Source organism: Sapajus apella, unplaced genomic scaffold (genome assembly GCF_009761245.1).
Source record: "Sapajus apella isolate SASKATOON/1434 unplaced genomic scaffold, GSC_monkey_1.0 scaffold24, whole genome shotgun sequence".
In the NCBI taxonomy this organism is placed as follows: Eukaryota; Metazoa; Chordata; class Mammalia; order Primates; family Cebidae; genus Sapajus; species Sapajus apella.
Genome location: NW_022436964.1, coordinates 12,776,127 through 12,794,472, shown reverse-complemented (window position 1 = coordinate 12,794,472; position 18,346 = coordinate 12,776,127). Strand labels below are relative to the sequence as shown.

At 42.6% G+C, this 18,346-nt stretch overlaps 1 protein-coding gene across 4 annotated transcripts in view; it reads left to right on the top strand.

The window, feature by feature from the left end:
* The window catches only part of GDA (guanine deaminase), a 158,835-nt gene that overhangs the window by 28,731 nt on the left and 111,758 nt on the right, over positions 1 to 18,346 (top strand). The window contains exon 1 of one of the 4 annotated variants that reach the window (XM_032290682.1): positions 13,047 to 13,988. The exons of 1 other annotated variant lie outside the window; for it this stretch is intronic. In XM_032290682.1, coding sequence (XP_032146573.1) covers positions 13,866 to 13,988 — 123 coding nt within the window. In that variant the 5' untranslated portion in view covers positions 13,047 to 13,865. Of the gene's footprint in view, positions 1 to 13,046; positions 13,989 to 18,346 lie in introns of those variants that run through there. 2 more of the 4 variants (XM_032290683.1, XM_032290685.1) reach the window with 2 other exon arrangements.

Sequence of the window (18,346 nt, the reverse complement as noted above, 5' to 3'; positions counted from 1 at the left end):
ATATATATATATATATATATATATATATATATATATATAATATATGTAATATATATAATATCATGTAATAAACATATAATGTTGGTGTAATTAGAGTGGATTATTTGTATTAAGATTTTGACAACTCCTTGAGAGAGTTCTTTGCCAGTCTTCAAGTCAGCAGGAAACTCTCACAGGAGTCCTGCGAGGCAGGCTAGCAGCCAGCATTTTTATATAATCAGGGTTTGAGCCTGATTCACTTTTCTGACTAGCACCTAGCTTATTTTTAGAATGCAATACATGGTGAAAAAAAAAATTAGTGAATAGCAATACAATCGAGACAATACAAATACACTTCTCAGATTGAGTGCAGTCTCATTGGAGTTTATTTTAGAGTATCTGAAGTTATGTCCTTGCCTGGTAATGAGAAATGGAATAAAATTACTCCAATTTTTTCTTTTATTCTCTCTCTCCTTCCTTTCTTCCTTCCCTCCTTCCCTCCTTCCTTCCTTCCCTCCTTCCCTCCCTCCCTCCTTCCCTCCTTCCCTCCTTCCCTCCCTCCCTCCTTCCTTCCCTCCCTCCTTCCTTCCTTCCCTCCCTCCCTCCTTCCTTCCCTTCTTCCTTCCTTCCCTCCCTCCCTCCTTCCTTCCCTCCTTCCCTCCTTCCCTCCTTCCCTCCCTCCTTCCTTCCTTCCTTCCCTCCTTCCCCCCTTCCCTCCCTCCTTCCTTCCTTCCCTCCTTCCCTACCTCCTTCCTTCCTTCCCTCCCTCCTTCCTTCCTTCCCTCCCTCCTTCCTTCCCTGCCTCCTTCCTTCCTTTCTTCCTTCCTTCCTTCCCTCCTTCCTTCCTTCCCTCCTCCCTCCTTCCTTCCTTCCCTCCATCCTTCCTTCCTTTCTTCCTTCCTTCCCTCCTTCCTTCCTTCCCTCTTTCCCTCCTGCCCTCCTTCCCTCCCTCCTTCCTCCCTGCCTCCCTCCCTTCTTCCTTCCTTCCCCCCCTCCTTCCTTCCTTCCCTCCTTCCCTCCTTCTTTCCCTCCCTCCCTTCTTGCTTTCTTGCTTCTTTCTTTCCTGGAGTAAAGTGGCCTAATCTGGCCTCATTGCAACCTCTGCCTGCCAGGTTCAAATGATTCTCCTACCTCAGCCTCCTAAATAACTGGGATTATAGGCGTGTGCCACCACACCTTGCTAGTTTACTTATTTTCATTTTTATTTTTATTATTTTCTGAGACAGAGTCTTGCCCTGTCGCCCAGGCTAGAGTGCAATGTGCAATCTCTGCTCACTGCAATCTCTGCCTCCTGGGTTCAAGCAATTCTCCTGCCTCAGTCTCCCGAGTACCTGGGATTGTAGGTATGTGCCACCATGCCCAGCTAATTTTTTGTATTTTTAGTAGAGACAGAGTTTCTACCTGTTGCCCAAGCTGGTCTTGAACTCCTGAACTCAGATGATCCACCTGCCTAGGCCTCCCAAACAGCTAGGATTACAGGTGTGAGCCACCATGCCCAGCCTCTTCCTTTTGATTAAAAAAAAATTATTCAAACTTTCAACAGAATAGACCAGCAGCCTCTCTACATAAGTAAACCAGAGAATAAGCCAGGCACAGCTGCGTTCTCCACGGGCTGTGCTTCACTCCTGTTGGCATGTTGGCCATGGCATCTCTACCTCCAGACCCGTGGACATCCTCCAACTGTTTCTACAGTCCAAGTTAAGACTTGATAGGTGTTGAATCACACATAGGATGAGGCTGGGGAGTCATTAAAGAAAAATGACGGCCAGCCACAGTGGCTCACACCTGTAATCCCAGCACTTTGAGAGGCTGAGGCAGGTGGATCATGAGGTCAGGAGATCAAGACCATTCTGGCCAACATGGTGAAACCCCATCTCTACAAAAATTTTTGTATTTTGTTGAAAATACAAAAATTAGCCAGGCATGGTGGCACATGCCTGTAATCTCAGGTACTCGGGAGGCTGAGGCAGGAGAATACTCAGAACCAGGGAGTCGGAGCTTGCAATGAGCCGAGATGGCGCCACTGCACTCCAGCCTGGTGACAAAGGGAGACTCCATAAGAAAAATGACTTGTCGGGACCCGTACAGGGTTCATCCTATCTATTGCAGTGTACTTTTCATATCCCCTATTCTGGCCTTCAGTCCCATAGTTCCACAGATGCAGTATTGCTAGGGTCCCAGGATTTCCCAGATAAAGGGAGATTGATGATGTTCACTTCGCTCACAGCAGACTGCATGGAAAGCCCAGACTGCTAAGGTAGTTAGCCAACCATGAGAAATGTAACTGCCCCAAAGCCTCTCTATTAGTGCCATCTGTATGAGAAGCTAAATGTTCACCAGAAGGTTGCTTGGTAAGCAGGAAGGAAGGGCAGGGGAGTTAGCAGAATGAGTTGTGTATTTAAAGTCCCAGGTTAGCTCAGACCTCGATCAGGACTGTCATCTTGCCACCAAGCTGGGATAAGACAAATTTTTGAGCCAGAGCATTTCATCCCTTGGAAGTTTCCTGTCCTGGAGATAACTTGTGCTTGCAGACGTTGTTGGGTAATATTTTCTGGAAATATTTTCCGTGGTCTCTGGCACTTCCCCGCAGCACAATGCACTGGGCAGGCACTGAGAGAAAGTTAGACAATAAACACCTGTAGCCCAGAGATACAGAATCCCTTATTCTAACGCCACATTCACATTAGCAGGTGATCACCTTTCTGAAATCAGATGCCATTTGGTTTTCCTTTATTCAGCATGAGGGAATACAGGTGTTAGGTTAAAGTAAGTCAAAAATAAAAACTAAAAAGTGGGTCTCTGTCCCAAATATCTTTCAATGTTTCCAGAGCAGTAAAGGAGACAGACCCAGTTCTCACAGCACCCTATGATGGGGCGATAGAGTATGTGAGACTTGAAGGGGAAGAGACACACCTGCAGATGGTTTATCAAAGTCACATGTGTGCCTGTTGGTTTCTACCATTATCTTATAAGCTTCTTAAGGATTTAAGTCATGACTTTTTAAAATCTTTTGATTTCTAGGGCTTAACAGAATACCTGGACTATAGAAGGTGCTAACAAATGTTTATAGACTAAATGAATGTGAGGGTAAGAAGTTGGATAAAGGCGAGAACTGGTAACAGCACATTAAACAACAGCGACAACAGCAACAGCAATCATATTTAATTGACTAGGGAAAGGGGAGAATTTATATATTATTATATATATATAAGTTTTTATTGCATCTTATGAAACATTTACATCATTGTTTCTTTCCATGCATTTCATATTATATTCTTTTTATGGTCATAGTCCATCATCCTAACACATCTAGGAATATCTAAAAATACGGACAAGACATGGCCTGCTATTCCTCTTTCAAACACTTTACCTTAGGTTAACAAGTAAAAATTTGGTGAGTAGATATGATCAAAGTAGGACTTTTTTACATGATTCATTTGAACCAAGCATTTTGGTGTCATTGGTCAAATGTAGCTTTGCTGAATTTTGTAATCAATCTTAGGATGACTTGAGGAATGGGTAAAAATTATACACATTAATGATAAAATTGGCATTTAACAAGTGTTCTGGGCCATGAAAGTATTTCTCCATTGAAATAAGTATATTGAAATGTCCCATATCTGAAAATAAGCATAATTAGCTAAAAGAAAGTACATTCTTTATGCCACGAAAATGTTAAATGCCTTTCTTCTAAGTCATAGTGACCTTATCCCTCCCCGAATCCATGTTGTCTGTAGTCTGAGATCTAAGGGAAGAGAAGTCTGAAAGAAAAATGAGTCATTCCAGGCCAAGTGCAGTAGCTCACACCTGTAATCCTAGGGCTTTGGGAAGTTGAGGCAGGAGGATACTTGAGGCCAAAAGTTCAAGACCAGATTGCATGTAGTATTAGGAGAACCCTGTCTCTAATAAAAAAGAAAAGCTCCATTATTCATTTCACTTTTTCAACCTTGTCTGAGCTTACATGCTTTTCATTTCATAGCATATTTTGGTAATATGGACACAATGGCAATTTTAATGCTCCATGGGGGAGAATGAGTGATTCTGATTTGGAGTTTCAGTGTATATGGAATTTTAGCGTAATGACATGAGTAATGGATAAAAATTATACACATTAATGATAAAATTGACATTGAATATTATGTGTTCTGGGCCATAAAAATATTTCTCCATTGAAATAAGTAAGTCAAAATGTCCCATATCTGAAAATGACCATAATTAGCTAAAAGGAAGTACATTCCTTATGCCACCAAAATGTTAAATGCCTTTCTTCTAAGTCATGGTGACCCCACCTCTGACCTAAATCTGTGTTGTCTGTAGTCTGAGATCTAAGGGAAGAGAAATCTGTAAATAAAAATGAGAAGAGGCATTCCAGGCCAAGTGCAGTAGCTCACACCTATAATCCCAGGGCTTTGGGAAGTTGCGGCAGGAGGATCACTTGAGGCCAAGAGGTTGAGACCAGATTGCATGCAGTATAGGGAGATCCCCATTTCTAATTAAAAAATGCTTCATTTCATTTTTTTTTTTTTTTTTTTTTTTTTTTTGAGACTGAGTTTCGCTCTTGTTACCCAGGCTGGAGTGCAATGGCGCGATCTCGGCTCACCGCAACCTCCGCCTCCCGGGTTCAGGCAATTCTCCTGCCCTAGCCTCCTGAGTCGCTGGGATTATAGGCACGCGCCACCATGCCCAGCTAATTTTTTGTATTTTTAGTAGAGACAGGGTTTCACCATGTTGACCAGGATGGTCTCGATCTCTTGACCTCGTGATCCACCCGCCTCGGCCTCCCACAGTGCTGGGATTACAGGCTTGAGCCACCGCGCCCGGCCTCATTTCATTTTTTTACCCTTCCTCTAATGTGAAGGCAGGAAATCTAAGAGTCATTTTTACATCCTATATAATGCATAACATCTTACTCTTAGAGGCACAAAATAAGGTTTTATTTTGAGAGGAAAATGAGAGCATCTTACAATAACTATTGAATGTACCTCATGTATTCTACTATACTTTATCAATATTTATGCTTGTTATATTTCTAATTATATCCATGCTTATCAGTTAGTTGTCAGTAACTTTTAGTAAAGAAGCCTGTACTTACCACACCCCAATAAACACCTGCACTTTTTGCTGCCCAGCACCCATTCATCTTCTTCTGGACACTACGTTCCAATTTGTCTAGGGAACCCCACGTTCCCTACTCTGAGTGCCTGTACTTCCTTCCCTACCTGCTCATTAACTAAGAGATGGGGCATGAGACCCAGATCAGAGTATCACATGTCACATTGCCCTGGCTATAATGCTTTGGTTATTGTTGTTAGGGCTGGGCATATCAGCCTATTGTGGTACATAAGATGATGAGTTTGGTTTTTGTATTTTTCCGAAACTTTTGGGAAAGGTCACTTCACTTTTTCTTCACCTGAATTTGAGAGTATAAAGTCTAGGGCAGTTGTCATCACGTTGTGATCACGAGGAGGGAGCTATCAGAGAATGGAGTCTGTGTGGAGGAGAGAAGATGGGAAGAGAGGGAAAAGAGGAGGAAAGAGGGCAGAGAGAGAGAGAGAGAGAGAGAGGAGAAGCTGGGTGCTGTAGACATTGATTGAACCTGCAACAAATCTGTGCTGCCAGAAGAGAGTGAGACCATAGATTTTTCGTTGTTGTTACGCAAAACGAATATTTCCATTCCCATTTGGACTGCAGAGTTCTAGCTGGTTTTCTGTCACTTTCAACCTTGTCTGAACTTAATGTGCTCCAAACCCCAATCACATGTTCTTCGTTTCATAGCATATTTTGGTAATATGGACACTACGGCAATTTTAATGCTCCATGGGGGAGAATGAGTGATTCTGAATTGGAGTTTTGGTGTATATAACATAACATTAATTTATCTAATATTAATATTTACTGATTTCCTGCCATATGCCATTCCACAAATAATTCCGAAAACACAAACCAAACTTCTAAAAGCAGCAACAAAAATTGCTTCTCATAAATGTTTGTTTTCATCCCATTAGGGCTGGATTCTTGTCACAAAAATAATTAGTTGCATTTTATATGAAAGAGTGTTATATAAATGGTACATTTCTTTCTCTTTTTCTTTTTTTTTAGGACAGAGGCTTGCTTTGTCACCAGGCTAGAGTGCAGTGGCACAATCTTGGCTCACTGCAACCTCTGCCTCCGGGGTTTAAGAGATTATTCTGCCTCAGCCTCCTGAGTAGCTGGGACTACAGGCGTGTGCCACCATGCTCAGCTGATTTTTGTATTTTTACTAGAGATGGGGTTTCACCATGTTGGCCAGGATGGTCATGATCTCTTGCCCTCGTGATCCGCCCGCCTTGGCCTCCCAGAGTGCTGGGATTACAGGCATGAGCCACAGCGCCCTGCTGGTAAATTCCATTTATACATAATATTAAAATCATCCCGGCCAGGCGCGGTGGCTCACGCCTGTAATCCCAGCACTTTGGGAGGCTGAGATGGGTGGATCACGAGGTCAGGAGATGGAGACCATCCCAGCCAACGTGATAAAACCCCATCTCTACTAAAAATACAAAAAATTATCCCAGTGTCGTGGCGTGTACCTGTAGTCCCAACTACTCAGGAAGCTGAGGCAGGAGAATCACTTGAACCCAGGAGGCGGAGGCTGCAGTGAGCTGAGATGGCACCACAGCGCTCCAGCCTGGGCAACAGAGTGAGACTGTGTCTCAAAAGAAAAAAAAAATAATCCCTTTAGAAATATACACAAAGGAAGTTTTGACATTCATTTATAGTTTTTCAAATAAGTTTAATTTTACATATTCAAACAATATCGTGAGATTCCTCAAAACTTTCTTTTTTCCTTAAAATCATTGTTATGACAATTTAACTTGAGCTTCAGTTGGTTTTTACTTTCTCTATGAAGTGCACACCTATCTAAAGGGGTAGCTTCTGTCAGGATGATAATGTTTGGCTTTCTGCTAGAGTGGGGCCCAATATCACTATGGTTTTGAGGAACATGGAGTCTAGGAACATGGATGCGATGACTCTCAGCACCTCAGCTAGCATACATTCTTAGCTGGGGCAAGCGTCTTTTCACTTTAGCTCCACTGTCAGCTCAAACCAGTTAAGCTGCATTTTAATATTCTTGGGAAAAACCAAACTTTCTCTGAGATCCCCAGAATGAGAGCCTAATAGGATGCATTTCATCCCCTAGGTCTCAGTTGTCCATGTGGCACACTTTAGATGTACAGATTCTTCTAGTTCAAAGCAGAAAAGTGGCAAATTAACTCCCCAAAACGTGTGAAATCATTTCAGTGGCTTCCCAACCATACTTCAATATTGATCAACTTGGAGTCCCAGGGTGCTTAGGAGGATTGTTCAACAAATTCATCCCCCACTGCTAAATTTGACTGGCTTTAAATAAATAAATAAATAAATAAATAAAAATTAAAAAATAAAAGAAAATAAAGAAAACCAAATTCAAGCTGTGTTTCTTAAGTCATCTCTAATATTTCACAAAGGTTTAACAGAATTTGTCCAACTTGAGATAGGTTGCATGGGATAAGTAAAATGTTAGACCTGCTTTTGGTTTGAATTATGTAAACTGAACATGACATGCTAGACAGTTCACGTTCATCAGAAGCTCTGATTGGTAGTTATTTTGGTCTTTGATGAATGAAAAACGGGGAAATCTTTCATTTACCAGCTTTTATTGAGTTTCTTTCTTGTACTAGTTTTCTTGATAACTTGTAAAACTTAAAGGTATGTAAGCAGGAGAAATAAGGAAATGAATCCTTGGGAGTAAAGAAGTGTGGAACCAGTGGATGGTATGTGACCTTTCATCTTACAGATGAAGAAACCAAGGCCTGAAGTAGAATGACTTTGCCAAGATATCATTGGCTTCTGACTGAGCTGGAATAGGAACCTATAGATATTGATTGTATGTATTGTTTATCCCTTGATAGTAAAAGTAGAATACCTTTATAATCCATGTTGGAGCATAAATGTACACAGAATAACACCAGGTCAAGAATATTTGCTTTGAGCGTGCTGTCATGGTAGGAAGCTGGCATAAGCTAAATTTTACTAAGGTGCTACCTGATTCGAGGGATCAGCGGTATGAGTAGGTGACGGAGACAGCTGCCTACATGGTACTTAAAGACTTCCAGCCAGAAAAATATCTCCCTGCACCTGTCTGGCATAAAACCTAATTCAAGTTGCAACTCACTCCTCTCGTTCTGTTTTCCTTTTTTCTATAAAATTCAGGTAAAATATATGCATTTCTCCAAACTTGATTGCTGTTCTAAAAAGTAGAGGTAGGTTTCCTTTTCCTTACTTTCCTCATCTACAATCTTTTAGGCTATTATCTTTTGTCTTTTCTATATTTGAACTTTTCTAAGTAAACCACAAGGGTGCTAATGGTGATAATATATCTGGATAGTGAGATACAGTATTTTAAAAGATTCAAATCTTAAAAAATAAACATATGCCAATTTCACAAGAATAATATAGTAGGTATTTAAAAATAATAGACTTCTGGCCAGATGCAGTGGCTCATGCCTGTAATCCCAGCACTTTGGGGTCTGAGGAGGATGGATCACTTAAGGCCAGGAGTTCAAGACCAGCCTGGCTACCATGGTGAAACCCCATCTCTACTAAAAATACAAAAATTACTTGGGTGTGGTTGCAGGCGCCCTCAGTCCCAGCTACTGGGAAGGCTGAGGCAGAAAATCACTTGAACCCAGGAGGCGGAGGTTGCAGTGAGCTGAGATGGTGCCAATGTGTTCCAGCCTGGGCGACATAGCAAGACTCTGTCTCAAAATAATAATAATAGTAACAATCGACTTCTTTGAAACAAGTAATGTTAAGTAGTATACTAGAGCATTGTTATCCATGTGTCACTTCAGCATTAATCGTTAAGTGCCTTTCATTATATTCATATCACTTAAAATTTGACAGGTAGTATATATAATATATGACATTCACTAATTATGCTAGGGAACTATTACAGTAATACTATGAAAGCTATTAATTCCTACTCCTAGAGGTGGCAGAGAGAAAGTAGATTTGTGTAAATTACATATGGGTAAGACAATATCTGTTTCATGCAGTCATACCCACAGTGCTCAGCATAGTGCCTGTCATAATATAGATGTCCAACAAATATTTGTTTAGTGAACAAACTGTTAAAAGAATGTATGTAGGGACTAGCATTATAGTCTCATAAAAATCGACAAAATATGGATTTAGCCATCTCTATTGTCAGTAAATACAGAGGTGGGATACTCACAGGCATAACTACACTATACAAATAAAGTAGTTTTGTAGGGGATGGAGCAAGGGTGCTGGTTCTATGGATACGCAAACCTGGACTCTCACCTAAGAACTGGAAAATGGAGATCATTATGATTTGCTATCCATCAAGACTTCCCACTCAGAAGAACACACAGTTTTAAAAGAAATGCATTTATCCCATCTCAAATTTTTGGTGTATCTTTTTTTTTTTTCCTCTAAAGCATAACGAGCTTGTCAGAGTTTCCATGGTGAACACAGGGCACCATGGAAACTGATAGATTTAGCTACATGAAAAGAATAAATAAAATAGGCAGCATTTATTTCACTGTGCAATGACAACTTCTCTCCGATAAGAGAGGAAAAGTGGCTTCTCATTTAACCCGCTTCCCTGTACTCTCTGTGTCTCATGAAAACCTGAGTTATTTTCGCTGGCCCATTCTACTGACCTACGCTGATTGGATTCTTGTTCTCCTCAAGGCTCATTATCCCCTTTAGTTTTACTGCAGACTAGATCTGAGTGTCACCAGCAACTGTTGGAAAACCATGTACAATGTGAAAGTTGTAGCTGACAGCCCACAGTGCAGTGGCCAAGTGAGTCATGGCAAAACTGAATGAATCATTCCTGGGAGTTTACTGTGATGTGACAATGTGTGAGAACAACTGGACCCAAGATCCAAGTCTATCCTATGCTAACTGCAGAGGCAAGCCAACCTCCCTGAACCCCAGTTTCCCCATCTGTGGAATGGTTAAAATACCTTCTCTTCCTATTTTATAAGGTTGTTGAGAGGCTCAAAATGAGACAGTAAGGGAGAAAGCCTTTTCAAACAGTCAAGTTCTACCCAGCAAAAGGGACATTTTGACTAAGCTACAGGTATAATTACATTAATGAGATGACCAAAATTCAAAGCTAATCATGCTATGGTCTAGATTTTGACCTCAGACAATTAGAGGTTTAGAACACACTGATCCTACCCCAGCAGATGGGGAGTTTGGGGTCTACTTGGCTGTATCTGAAATAGAGAAAATTGAGATGGTCAGAAACGAAGCTTTTAAATTTTTCTGTATGTTTGAATATTCTCATAATAAAATGTTGGAAAACTAAATAGATGAAATAAAGCTCATTGTTAAGTTCTAGTCCCAATGAATTGTTCACCATTAGCACACACCCACTATAGCCGCTTAATTTTTATAACTAAAATATAGGCACTAGAGCCATCTCCTGAACTTTAATATTCATATAAATCTATTGAGCATCTCCTAGTGACCAGGCACTGTGTTAAGGGGATACAGAGAAAGAAAGAAAGGAAGAGGACATGGTCCTTCAGAAGGACACAATCTTCTTTGGGGTATAGATGAATAATGGAACAATTACAGCACAAACTCAGGGGAGGAACACCTAACACCTTAGAGGAGAAATGTAAAGATATCCTGGATAAAGGTGAGGGTGAGCAATTAACCTGACGGATTTCGGGGGGTGGGGAGAGTGGGTGAGACAATGAGGCAGACATGGTGGAAGACGGTAAAAGGGCACCACAAGCAGAGAGAAGAGTGTGAGCAAAGTGGATTCTTAGCATACGGGAGAGTGGAGGTAGCCAAGCCTGAAGAAGCAGCCAGGGAACATTCCATGCCAAAGCGGGGCTCTTCTTTTCTGAAGGAAGTGATGTGTGGGGGCGGAGCACTAATGGTGCTTGGGCTGTGTTTGAAGGTAAATATAAAAGCTCTGTACCCTCTTTTTCCTCCAAATCTGTGTAGCCAGGAGAACATTTCCCTGGGGATACCAGAATGGGAGTCAAAATTGCAGGAGGATCAGCAATTTAAAGGAGTCATCAAGTCTGAGAGTGGAGAACCAGTGACAGTAGGGGGATGCCAAGACTTTTTTTTTTTTCAGATGGAGTCTCGCTGTCTCCCAGGCTGGAATGCAGTGGTGCAATATTGGCTCCTTGCAACTTCCGCCTCCTGGATTCAAGCGATTCTCCTGCCTCAACCTCCCTGGAAGCTGGACTACAGGCGTGTGCCACCACACCTGGCTAATTTTTTATGTTTTTAGTAGAGATGGGGTTTCATCATGTTGGCTAGGCTGGTCTTGAACTCCTGACCTCAAGTGATCCGCCTGCCTTGACCTACCAGAGTGCTGGGATTACAGGCTTGAGTTATTGTGACTGGCTGGGAAGCCAAGACTTCTGACGTGTGGTTAAGCCATGTTGCCTGGCAGTATAGTACCCAGGGCTTCTGGATCCTGAGTCCAGGTGCCTCCAACTTGATCGGAATGGAAGTGGAACTAGGCATTGCTCAAGAGCTAAAATTTACCTTAGGAGCACTAATGCCATGTCACCTGGAGATTCATGGCTGAGCCTTCTGTTTAAGCTGATTAACTTTTTAAAAGCATCATAATGATTACTCATCCTATAAACCATGTAGTAACAACATTAAAAAACATCAAAACAAAATTCTCTACCTAGCAATTCTGTTATGCCCACGGAACAACATACATTGTTTGATGCACATTTTCAATTCCAGCCAATATGCTTACAGCTTTTCATGATTTTAATCATAGCATAGAAGCCATTTTTAAAAGCTCAACAACGTGGCTACGTATTTCCCCTGTTGTTTTTAATAACTGCATAATATTCTATCAAGTAGATACATTTTAATTCATAAAACTAGTCTCATTTTTTTGACTTTCAGGTTGCTTTCATTAAAAAAAAATTATCTGTTTTAGGAAACTAATACAACTGTTGGAAGCACCTGATTGAATCCTGTCTCAAAGCCATTTTCTTCACCTTTCTTTCTGAGGCTTTTGTGTATACAAGGTCAAGAGAATGTTTTCGGTGTGCTGGCTGTTGAGACTGCCAGGAGGGAGTGTGGCCGGCAGAATCAGGAGAAACTGACAAGGTGTAGGGACAAGAGTAATGATCTCAGCTGCAGAGATTCCTAATTCTGAGTCCTTGGTAGGGTGATCCACCATTTGTGTGCATGGTTCTGAGGGATTTCCTGAATGGCCTGACTTTCAATGTTAAAACCAGGAAAGTGCCTGGTAAACCCAGCTGAGTTGGTCACCCTAGACATTGGCTGTGGGGGAGCTGAAGGAACTGAGAAGGGAGCGAATCATTTCTGTAAGCCGGACCTGTGTCATAAAAGCAGCAATTCAGAGAAAGCCTGCTCATACACTGCAATGAAACCCTCACCCTTTATGTAGGCGTCAAAATAGTTATTTGTCTCAGGTTATGGCTCTGCTCACAGAAAAACCATCCATTCACTTATTCAGTAAACAAATATGGAACACCGGCATTGTTCTAGGCATAAGACACGTCCCCTGCTCCTGTGGCGCTTCTGTTACTGGGGGTGGGGGGTGGGGGTGGGGGGTGGTGTGTGTGTGTGTGTGTGTGTGTGTGTGTGTGTGTGTGTGTGTATTGGGGAAAGGGAAAGGGGAATAAACTAAAAGAACACAAAATAAATAAGGTTGGATATGATTAATGCAATGGGAGAAATGAGATAGACTGGTGGAGTAGAAACTGCTGGGAGTCCGGTGCCACTAGCTTGGTGGTCAGAAAAGGTGACTCCAAAGAGCCTGACATTTAAGACAAATCAGTGGTGAGAACAGTTGCCAAGTAAAGAGCCACAAGACGCATTAGGGGCAGAAGGAACAGCACGTTAGAGGGCCCTGAATGGAAGCCTGTTGGGCTTTATGGAGGAATTTAGTGAAGGACCCCGTCGTCATTATACAGGGTGGGAACGCGGACCTAGCGGCAGCCCTAGCTATGACCCAGTCCAAGCTCCATTTTCACAAATGGGGTTGATAAGGATAACGAGGCCCCGCACGTGTGTTGTCCATCGTCTCTTGATTCCCAATTCAGCAACCGAGCCCTTGCTACCATTGATGCCTATCTGACTTGAGAACTTAATTTTCTCCCCTTGTACAACTGGAAGTAAATAAAAGAGATTCATTCATTTTACACGAGAAAAATTGGTATTGGAATTGTTTGCGGACAGACACAAGAATCAAAAACAGTAGCTTCAAGGTGAAGAGAGGAATCATGGGGTCCATAATGACACCCAGTTGCAGAGCTCCCAGAGAGGTTCTATAAGACGTGCTTCCAGAACCTTCCAGGTGAGGACCAATATGAATTCTGCAGTCCACAGAAACTGAAAATGAAACTGGCGTAAGGTAGGCAGTCCCAGCTGACTTTTCACCTGTCCCTGAATGCAAGTTCAGAACGTGGTGCTACAGGTGGAAGAAGTTAAGTGGTCCTAAGAGTCGAAGGGTCAGAGGAGCCAGGCTGACACAACCTATAGAAGGTGGAGGAAGTTGATCTTGTCAGCCTCAGCTGTGGTTGATTTTGATAACTCAAAGAGTTAATACATCCAAAACTAACGCAAGGGTGGGGAGAAAGACCACACCCCACGGGAGCGCGGAGCCGACTCGCGGGAGAAAAATCCTATTGGCATTGCGGAGGTAGGGAGCCAGCCCCTGGGCGCGGCCTGCAGGGTGCCGGCAACCGCCCGGGGAAGCGGGGGCAGGACGAGGCCGGAGCCGGTGTCCGCCCGCAGCTGCAGAGAGCCCCACCGCGCCTCCGCCCCGTGCGCCCTCCTCGGCAGGCAGACCCGCGCTGCGCTCCGCCGCTGACATGTGTGCCGCCCAGATGCCGCCCCTGGCGCACATCTTCCGAGGGACGTTCGTCCACTCCACCTGGGCCTGCCCCATGGAGGTGCTGCGGGATCACCTCCTCGGCGTGAGCGACAGCGGCAAAGTAAGCGGGCGCGGGGTCGGGCGCACTCCGACGGGCGGGAGGACGGGTGCAGGGAACCTGGCGCGGTGCTCCGTGGAGCCCGGGGTTCGCTCGGTGCGCGGGGAGCGCCGCGGCTGCGGAGTTGAACTTGAGTCTTTGGCTCTTGGGGAACGCAGAGAGAACCCTAGCGTTGGGTTCGTGGGCTGGCTGGGGAGCTCTCAGAAGCCGGGAGCAGTGGCACAACTGGCTCGACAGCAGTACGGGCTGCGGTGGAGCAGGGAGCAAGGGTATAACCCCCCCACCCTGCCTCCCGCTCCAATCTTAAGACATCGGCAATAAACCCTAACCTTGCTTCAGTCATCTTTGTTTTTAGCTCCTAGCACTGTCCACAAACAATTCCATACTTTATTGTGAAAGAAATAAGAGGAGGAATCATTGTATCGGTGTTGTTTAGCATGTCCAGAACATAGAATAAAAAGAACTGATTTCATTCACCCCATCATTCAACAGAGATAATATACTAACGATGCAGGCTTCGCAACTTGTAATACTAGAAGGGATAGTCCGAAAGAAATATTTCATCCAAATCTTTTCTTTCTTTCCTTCCTCTCTTTCTGTCTCTCTCTTATACACACACGCGTGCATACACACACACCATAGCCATTTGCATCAAAGCAAGCAGTTCCATTTTAAGGTTTAAAATGTCTTCTTTGAATGTATCTTTTACATTTCCTTTTCCAAAATCAGGATTTCTACAAATGACACAGGTAACTAGATGTCTAATATTTACTGTTTCATACACACATATAGTGACTATATCAGCCATGGCCTGACCAGTTTGGTAAGTGAAGCCATTGCATTTTTTGAAGAAAAAATAATAAAATAAATATGGAAATGGGATATTTTTGAGCTGTTTTTTCCAACTACCAGTTTGGTTAGCAAAAGTACACATGCTGTGATGTGTCAAGTTGAAGATACTATTCTTAACTAAGATGCTACTGAGTCGGTGACAGTTTTGAATCGTGACTCTTACATTTGGGGGTAACTAAACCCTGTTTTCTTATGGTGCTTTAAAAAATATTCTTTCTATGCACATTCAGAGAGCCTGTTTCCAAGGTGATAAAACTCTCAGAGCTCTCCCAAATGGGGAGATTCTGGTAAACCCTGAAACTGATGAGCCCATGCTTGGGGACTTGGTCATCAAGCTTCAGGGAACTCAGGGCTGTGGCAAGTCCCAGGAAGCAAAGGAACGGAGATTGCTAAACTGGTGTAAGATTAGAGGTGTTAGTTTAATCACAAGGACCTGTTCAACTATTAGGTTACTTTTATAAAATTAATTTCCCATATCCAGAATTTTAATTAGTAGGTTAGCAGGCAACTGGCTTTAGCAGTGGAGAATAATAAGAAAAGGAAGTAATTTATCTAAAATATTACCTTTTCTGGTGCTTGTACAGAAGAATAAAAGAGTGTCCTGAACATGCAATTAGTAGTTGAGTCAGGGAATCTATTTCTAACCAAAGATCATTCTGGAGTTATAAATTTAGAAAACATGCCCTTCCCCCACAAGATCAAATTACTTAGGAATTGAATACAAAGGTGAGTTAGTCAGGGTTGTTGGAATGTATGGTGTAGATCTCCTGAACCAGTGAGTTGCTAACTGTTGCTCTCTTCTCCTCCTAGGTGCAAGGCAGTTGATGCCTGGCTGTGTTTAAAGAGAGAGCATGCTGTATATATTTCAAAACTTGACATCCCCCATTTCGAAATGGAGGATGTCTTGTTTTTAGAGTTGCGGGGATAAATATTTTATTTATTTAAACATTTCAAGTTTAAAAAATATATATCCCCTTGGAATAAATATGTTGAATTATTATGATTTGTACATTTTTACTCTTAAGTTTTAGGAGCTCAAACCTTGGGATGAATTAGAAATATCTAGGGGTGCTTGATAATATGCTGATTTCTGGGCATCATCCTCAGAGACTCTGAATCTGTAGACCAGAAAGTGGCATTCTGACAAGCATCCCAGGAGATTCAGATGCAGGCAGTGGGTGGATTGCATTTTGAATAACTGTAGCACGTAGTTTCTGTGATGGGACAAGTTGTGTGAAGTACCGGAGCTTATTTCTCCACTGCAAGCTCAAATCTGGGGTAGCATCTCAGAGAGAGGGCATAGAGCTTACTCTGTCCTTGCTGACCTCCCTTTTAGACTTCATTACTCATTTTGTATAACTTCATTTAGGCCCAGAGAACACTAATGACTAACTGCTCTTAATACATTAAATTAAAGCTCATTCAAAATCAGGTTAATTAAAAGAAATTATCTAGCCAACTTTGATATTAAGCAAAATAGAGAGTCTTTCTGCTCAAGTAGTATGTAGCTTTTAAGAATATAGACTCTAACATGTTTAATTCATTTGCAAATATTTAATCTTGAGATACTGCATGCTCAAATATTACTAAGTTGCCTGATTCTTCCCACATACATGAGGGTCAGGTTGACAGTAAATATGCATAAAGATGCGTTGGGCCTTATAATGCACACTTACCCAGAAGCAAGAGTGAGGAAGAGATTCATTTTGGGATAGTGCCCTGGGGTGGCAGGAGCAAGTCCAATGGAGAAATAGAGATCTGGGTTGGGGTCAGAGTCTCTACCACTTACCTGCACTGAGATGATGGGTGAGACCTAACCTGCCTGAGCCTCTGTTTCCTCATTTGTAGAGTCAGATTTCTTTTTGCTATGTATTAAATGAGATAATGTATGAAAACGCCTTTTGCTTAGTGGCTACTTAACATGTACCAGGTTCATTCTATTCCCTTTCTTCCCTTGGCCTCCTAGCGAATCCTTAACCTCTTGCTCGCTGTGACATTTTTGCATGTTTTCACATGGTGGCACCCAGGCATGCCCAGTGGTAGAGAAGGAAGCCATGACCTGTGGCCTGTGATGACTGTGTGGGGTGGTCGCAGAATCTCAGCTCTTTATTCTCACTGCTTATGTCATTGATCCCCTGGGACCCAAAGATGCATCCGGGAAGAAAGATCTAAGAAGCATTTGCTGATAGATTCGCTAGCATGCTCTTTTCAGTATCTCTTTTAGACTTCACAATGCCATTATTCCCACTAACAGAAGATGAGGTTGAGACTTGAGAAGTCATGCATTCAGATATGGTTGTGGTATAGTTGGATTTTGAATTACTATGGGCCAAAGGCCATATTCTCTTTACTGTAGCTGACTGCTTCTCTAGGGCACAGTCCTGGACCTCAAAGAATCTGTACTTTGGCACGGGAGCTAAGATTTGTAGCTGTAATAAAGTGGACTAATTCCTGAGCCAAACATTGGGTTCATCACTGGAGATAAACTGATGAACAAAGTACACAGATACTGCCCTGCCCTTGTGAGGAGGTTGATGATCTAGTGATGCATTAACAGAATCTGCCATGACCTATCAGAACTTGAACTAGTTAGGGGAAGGCTTTCCCTAGTGTGAAGTGACATTGAAATTGTGATGTGAACAATGAGAAGTTAAGTAGGTATATTAGTCCATTTTCATGCTGCTGACAAAAATATACCCAAGACTGGGAAGAAAAAGAGGTTTAATTGGACTTATAGTTCCACATGGCCAGGGAGCCTCAGAACCATAGTGGGAGGTGAAAGGCACATCTTACATGGTGGCAGCAAGAGTAAATGAGGAAGATGCAAAAGCGGAAACCCCTGGTAAACCCATCAGATCTTGTGAGACTTATTCACTACCATGAGAACAGCATGGGGTGAAACTGCCCCCATAATTCAAGTTATCTCCCACTGGGTCCCTCCCACAACATGTGGGAATTATGGAAGTGTGATTCAAGAGGAGATTTGGGTGGAGGCACAGCCAAATCATAACAGTAGGTAAGGTGGACAGGATTGGAAGTAAAGAAGAGCCTTCTAGGTTGGGAGAACTGTCTGTGCAAAGGTCCTGGGGTAGGAAGGAAGGAAACAGCCAAGGTAGTTAAGAGTCCAAAGGCTGAGGAGAAGGCTAACACAGAATAAGGCAGGACAGGTAGGCGGGGCTACATCATGGAGAGCATCAGGGATGGTGGGATTGTGTCACGATTATATTTTGTGGTTTATAAAGGTCATTCTAACTCCAGGATAAATGCATTGAAAAGAAGTTGAGTGCAGACAAGGAGTTCGGATAGGAACCTGTTGCAGTATTTAGGTCAAATGGAATGTGGCTTAGATGACAGAGGCAGTGTAATTATCAACTGAGGCATGAACTCCTAAGAGTACCCCAGTCACTTACTACCTGTGTGAATTTGATCCAGTTCCTTACTATTTGTGTCTCCAAGTTTCTTTCTGCATAAAATAATTGCTATGATCTACGTAATGGGGTTGTTGAAAG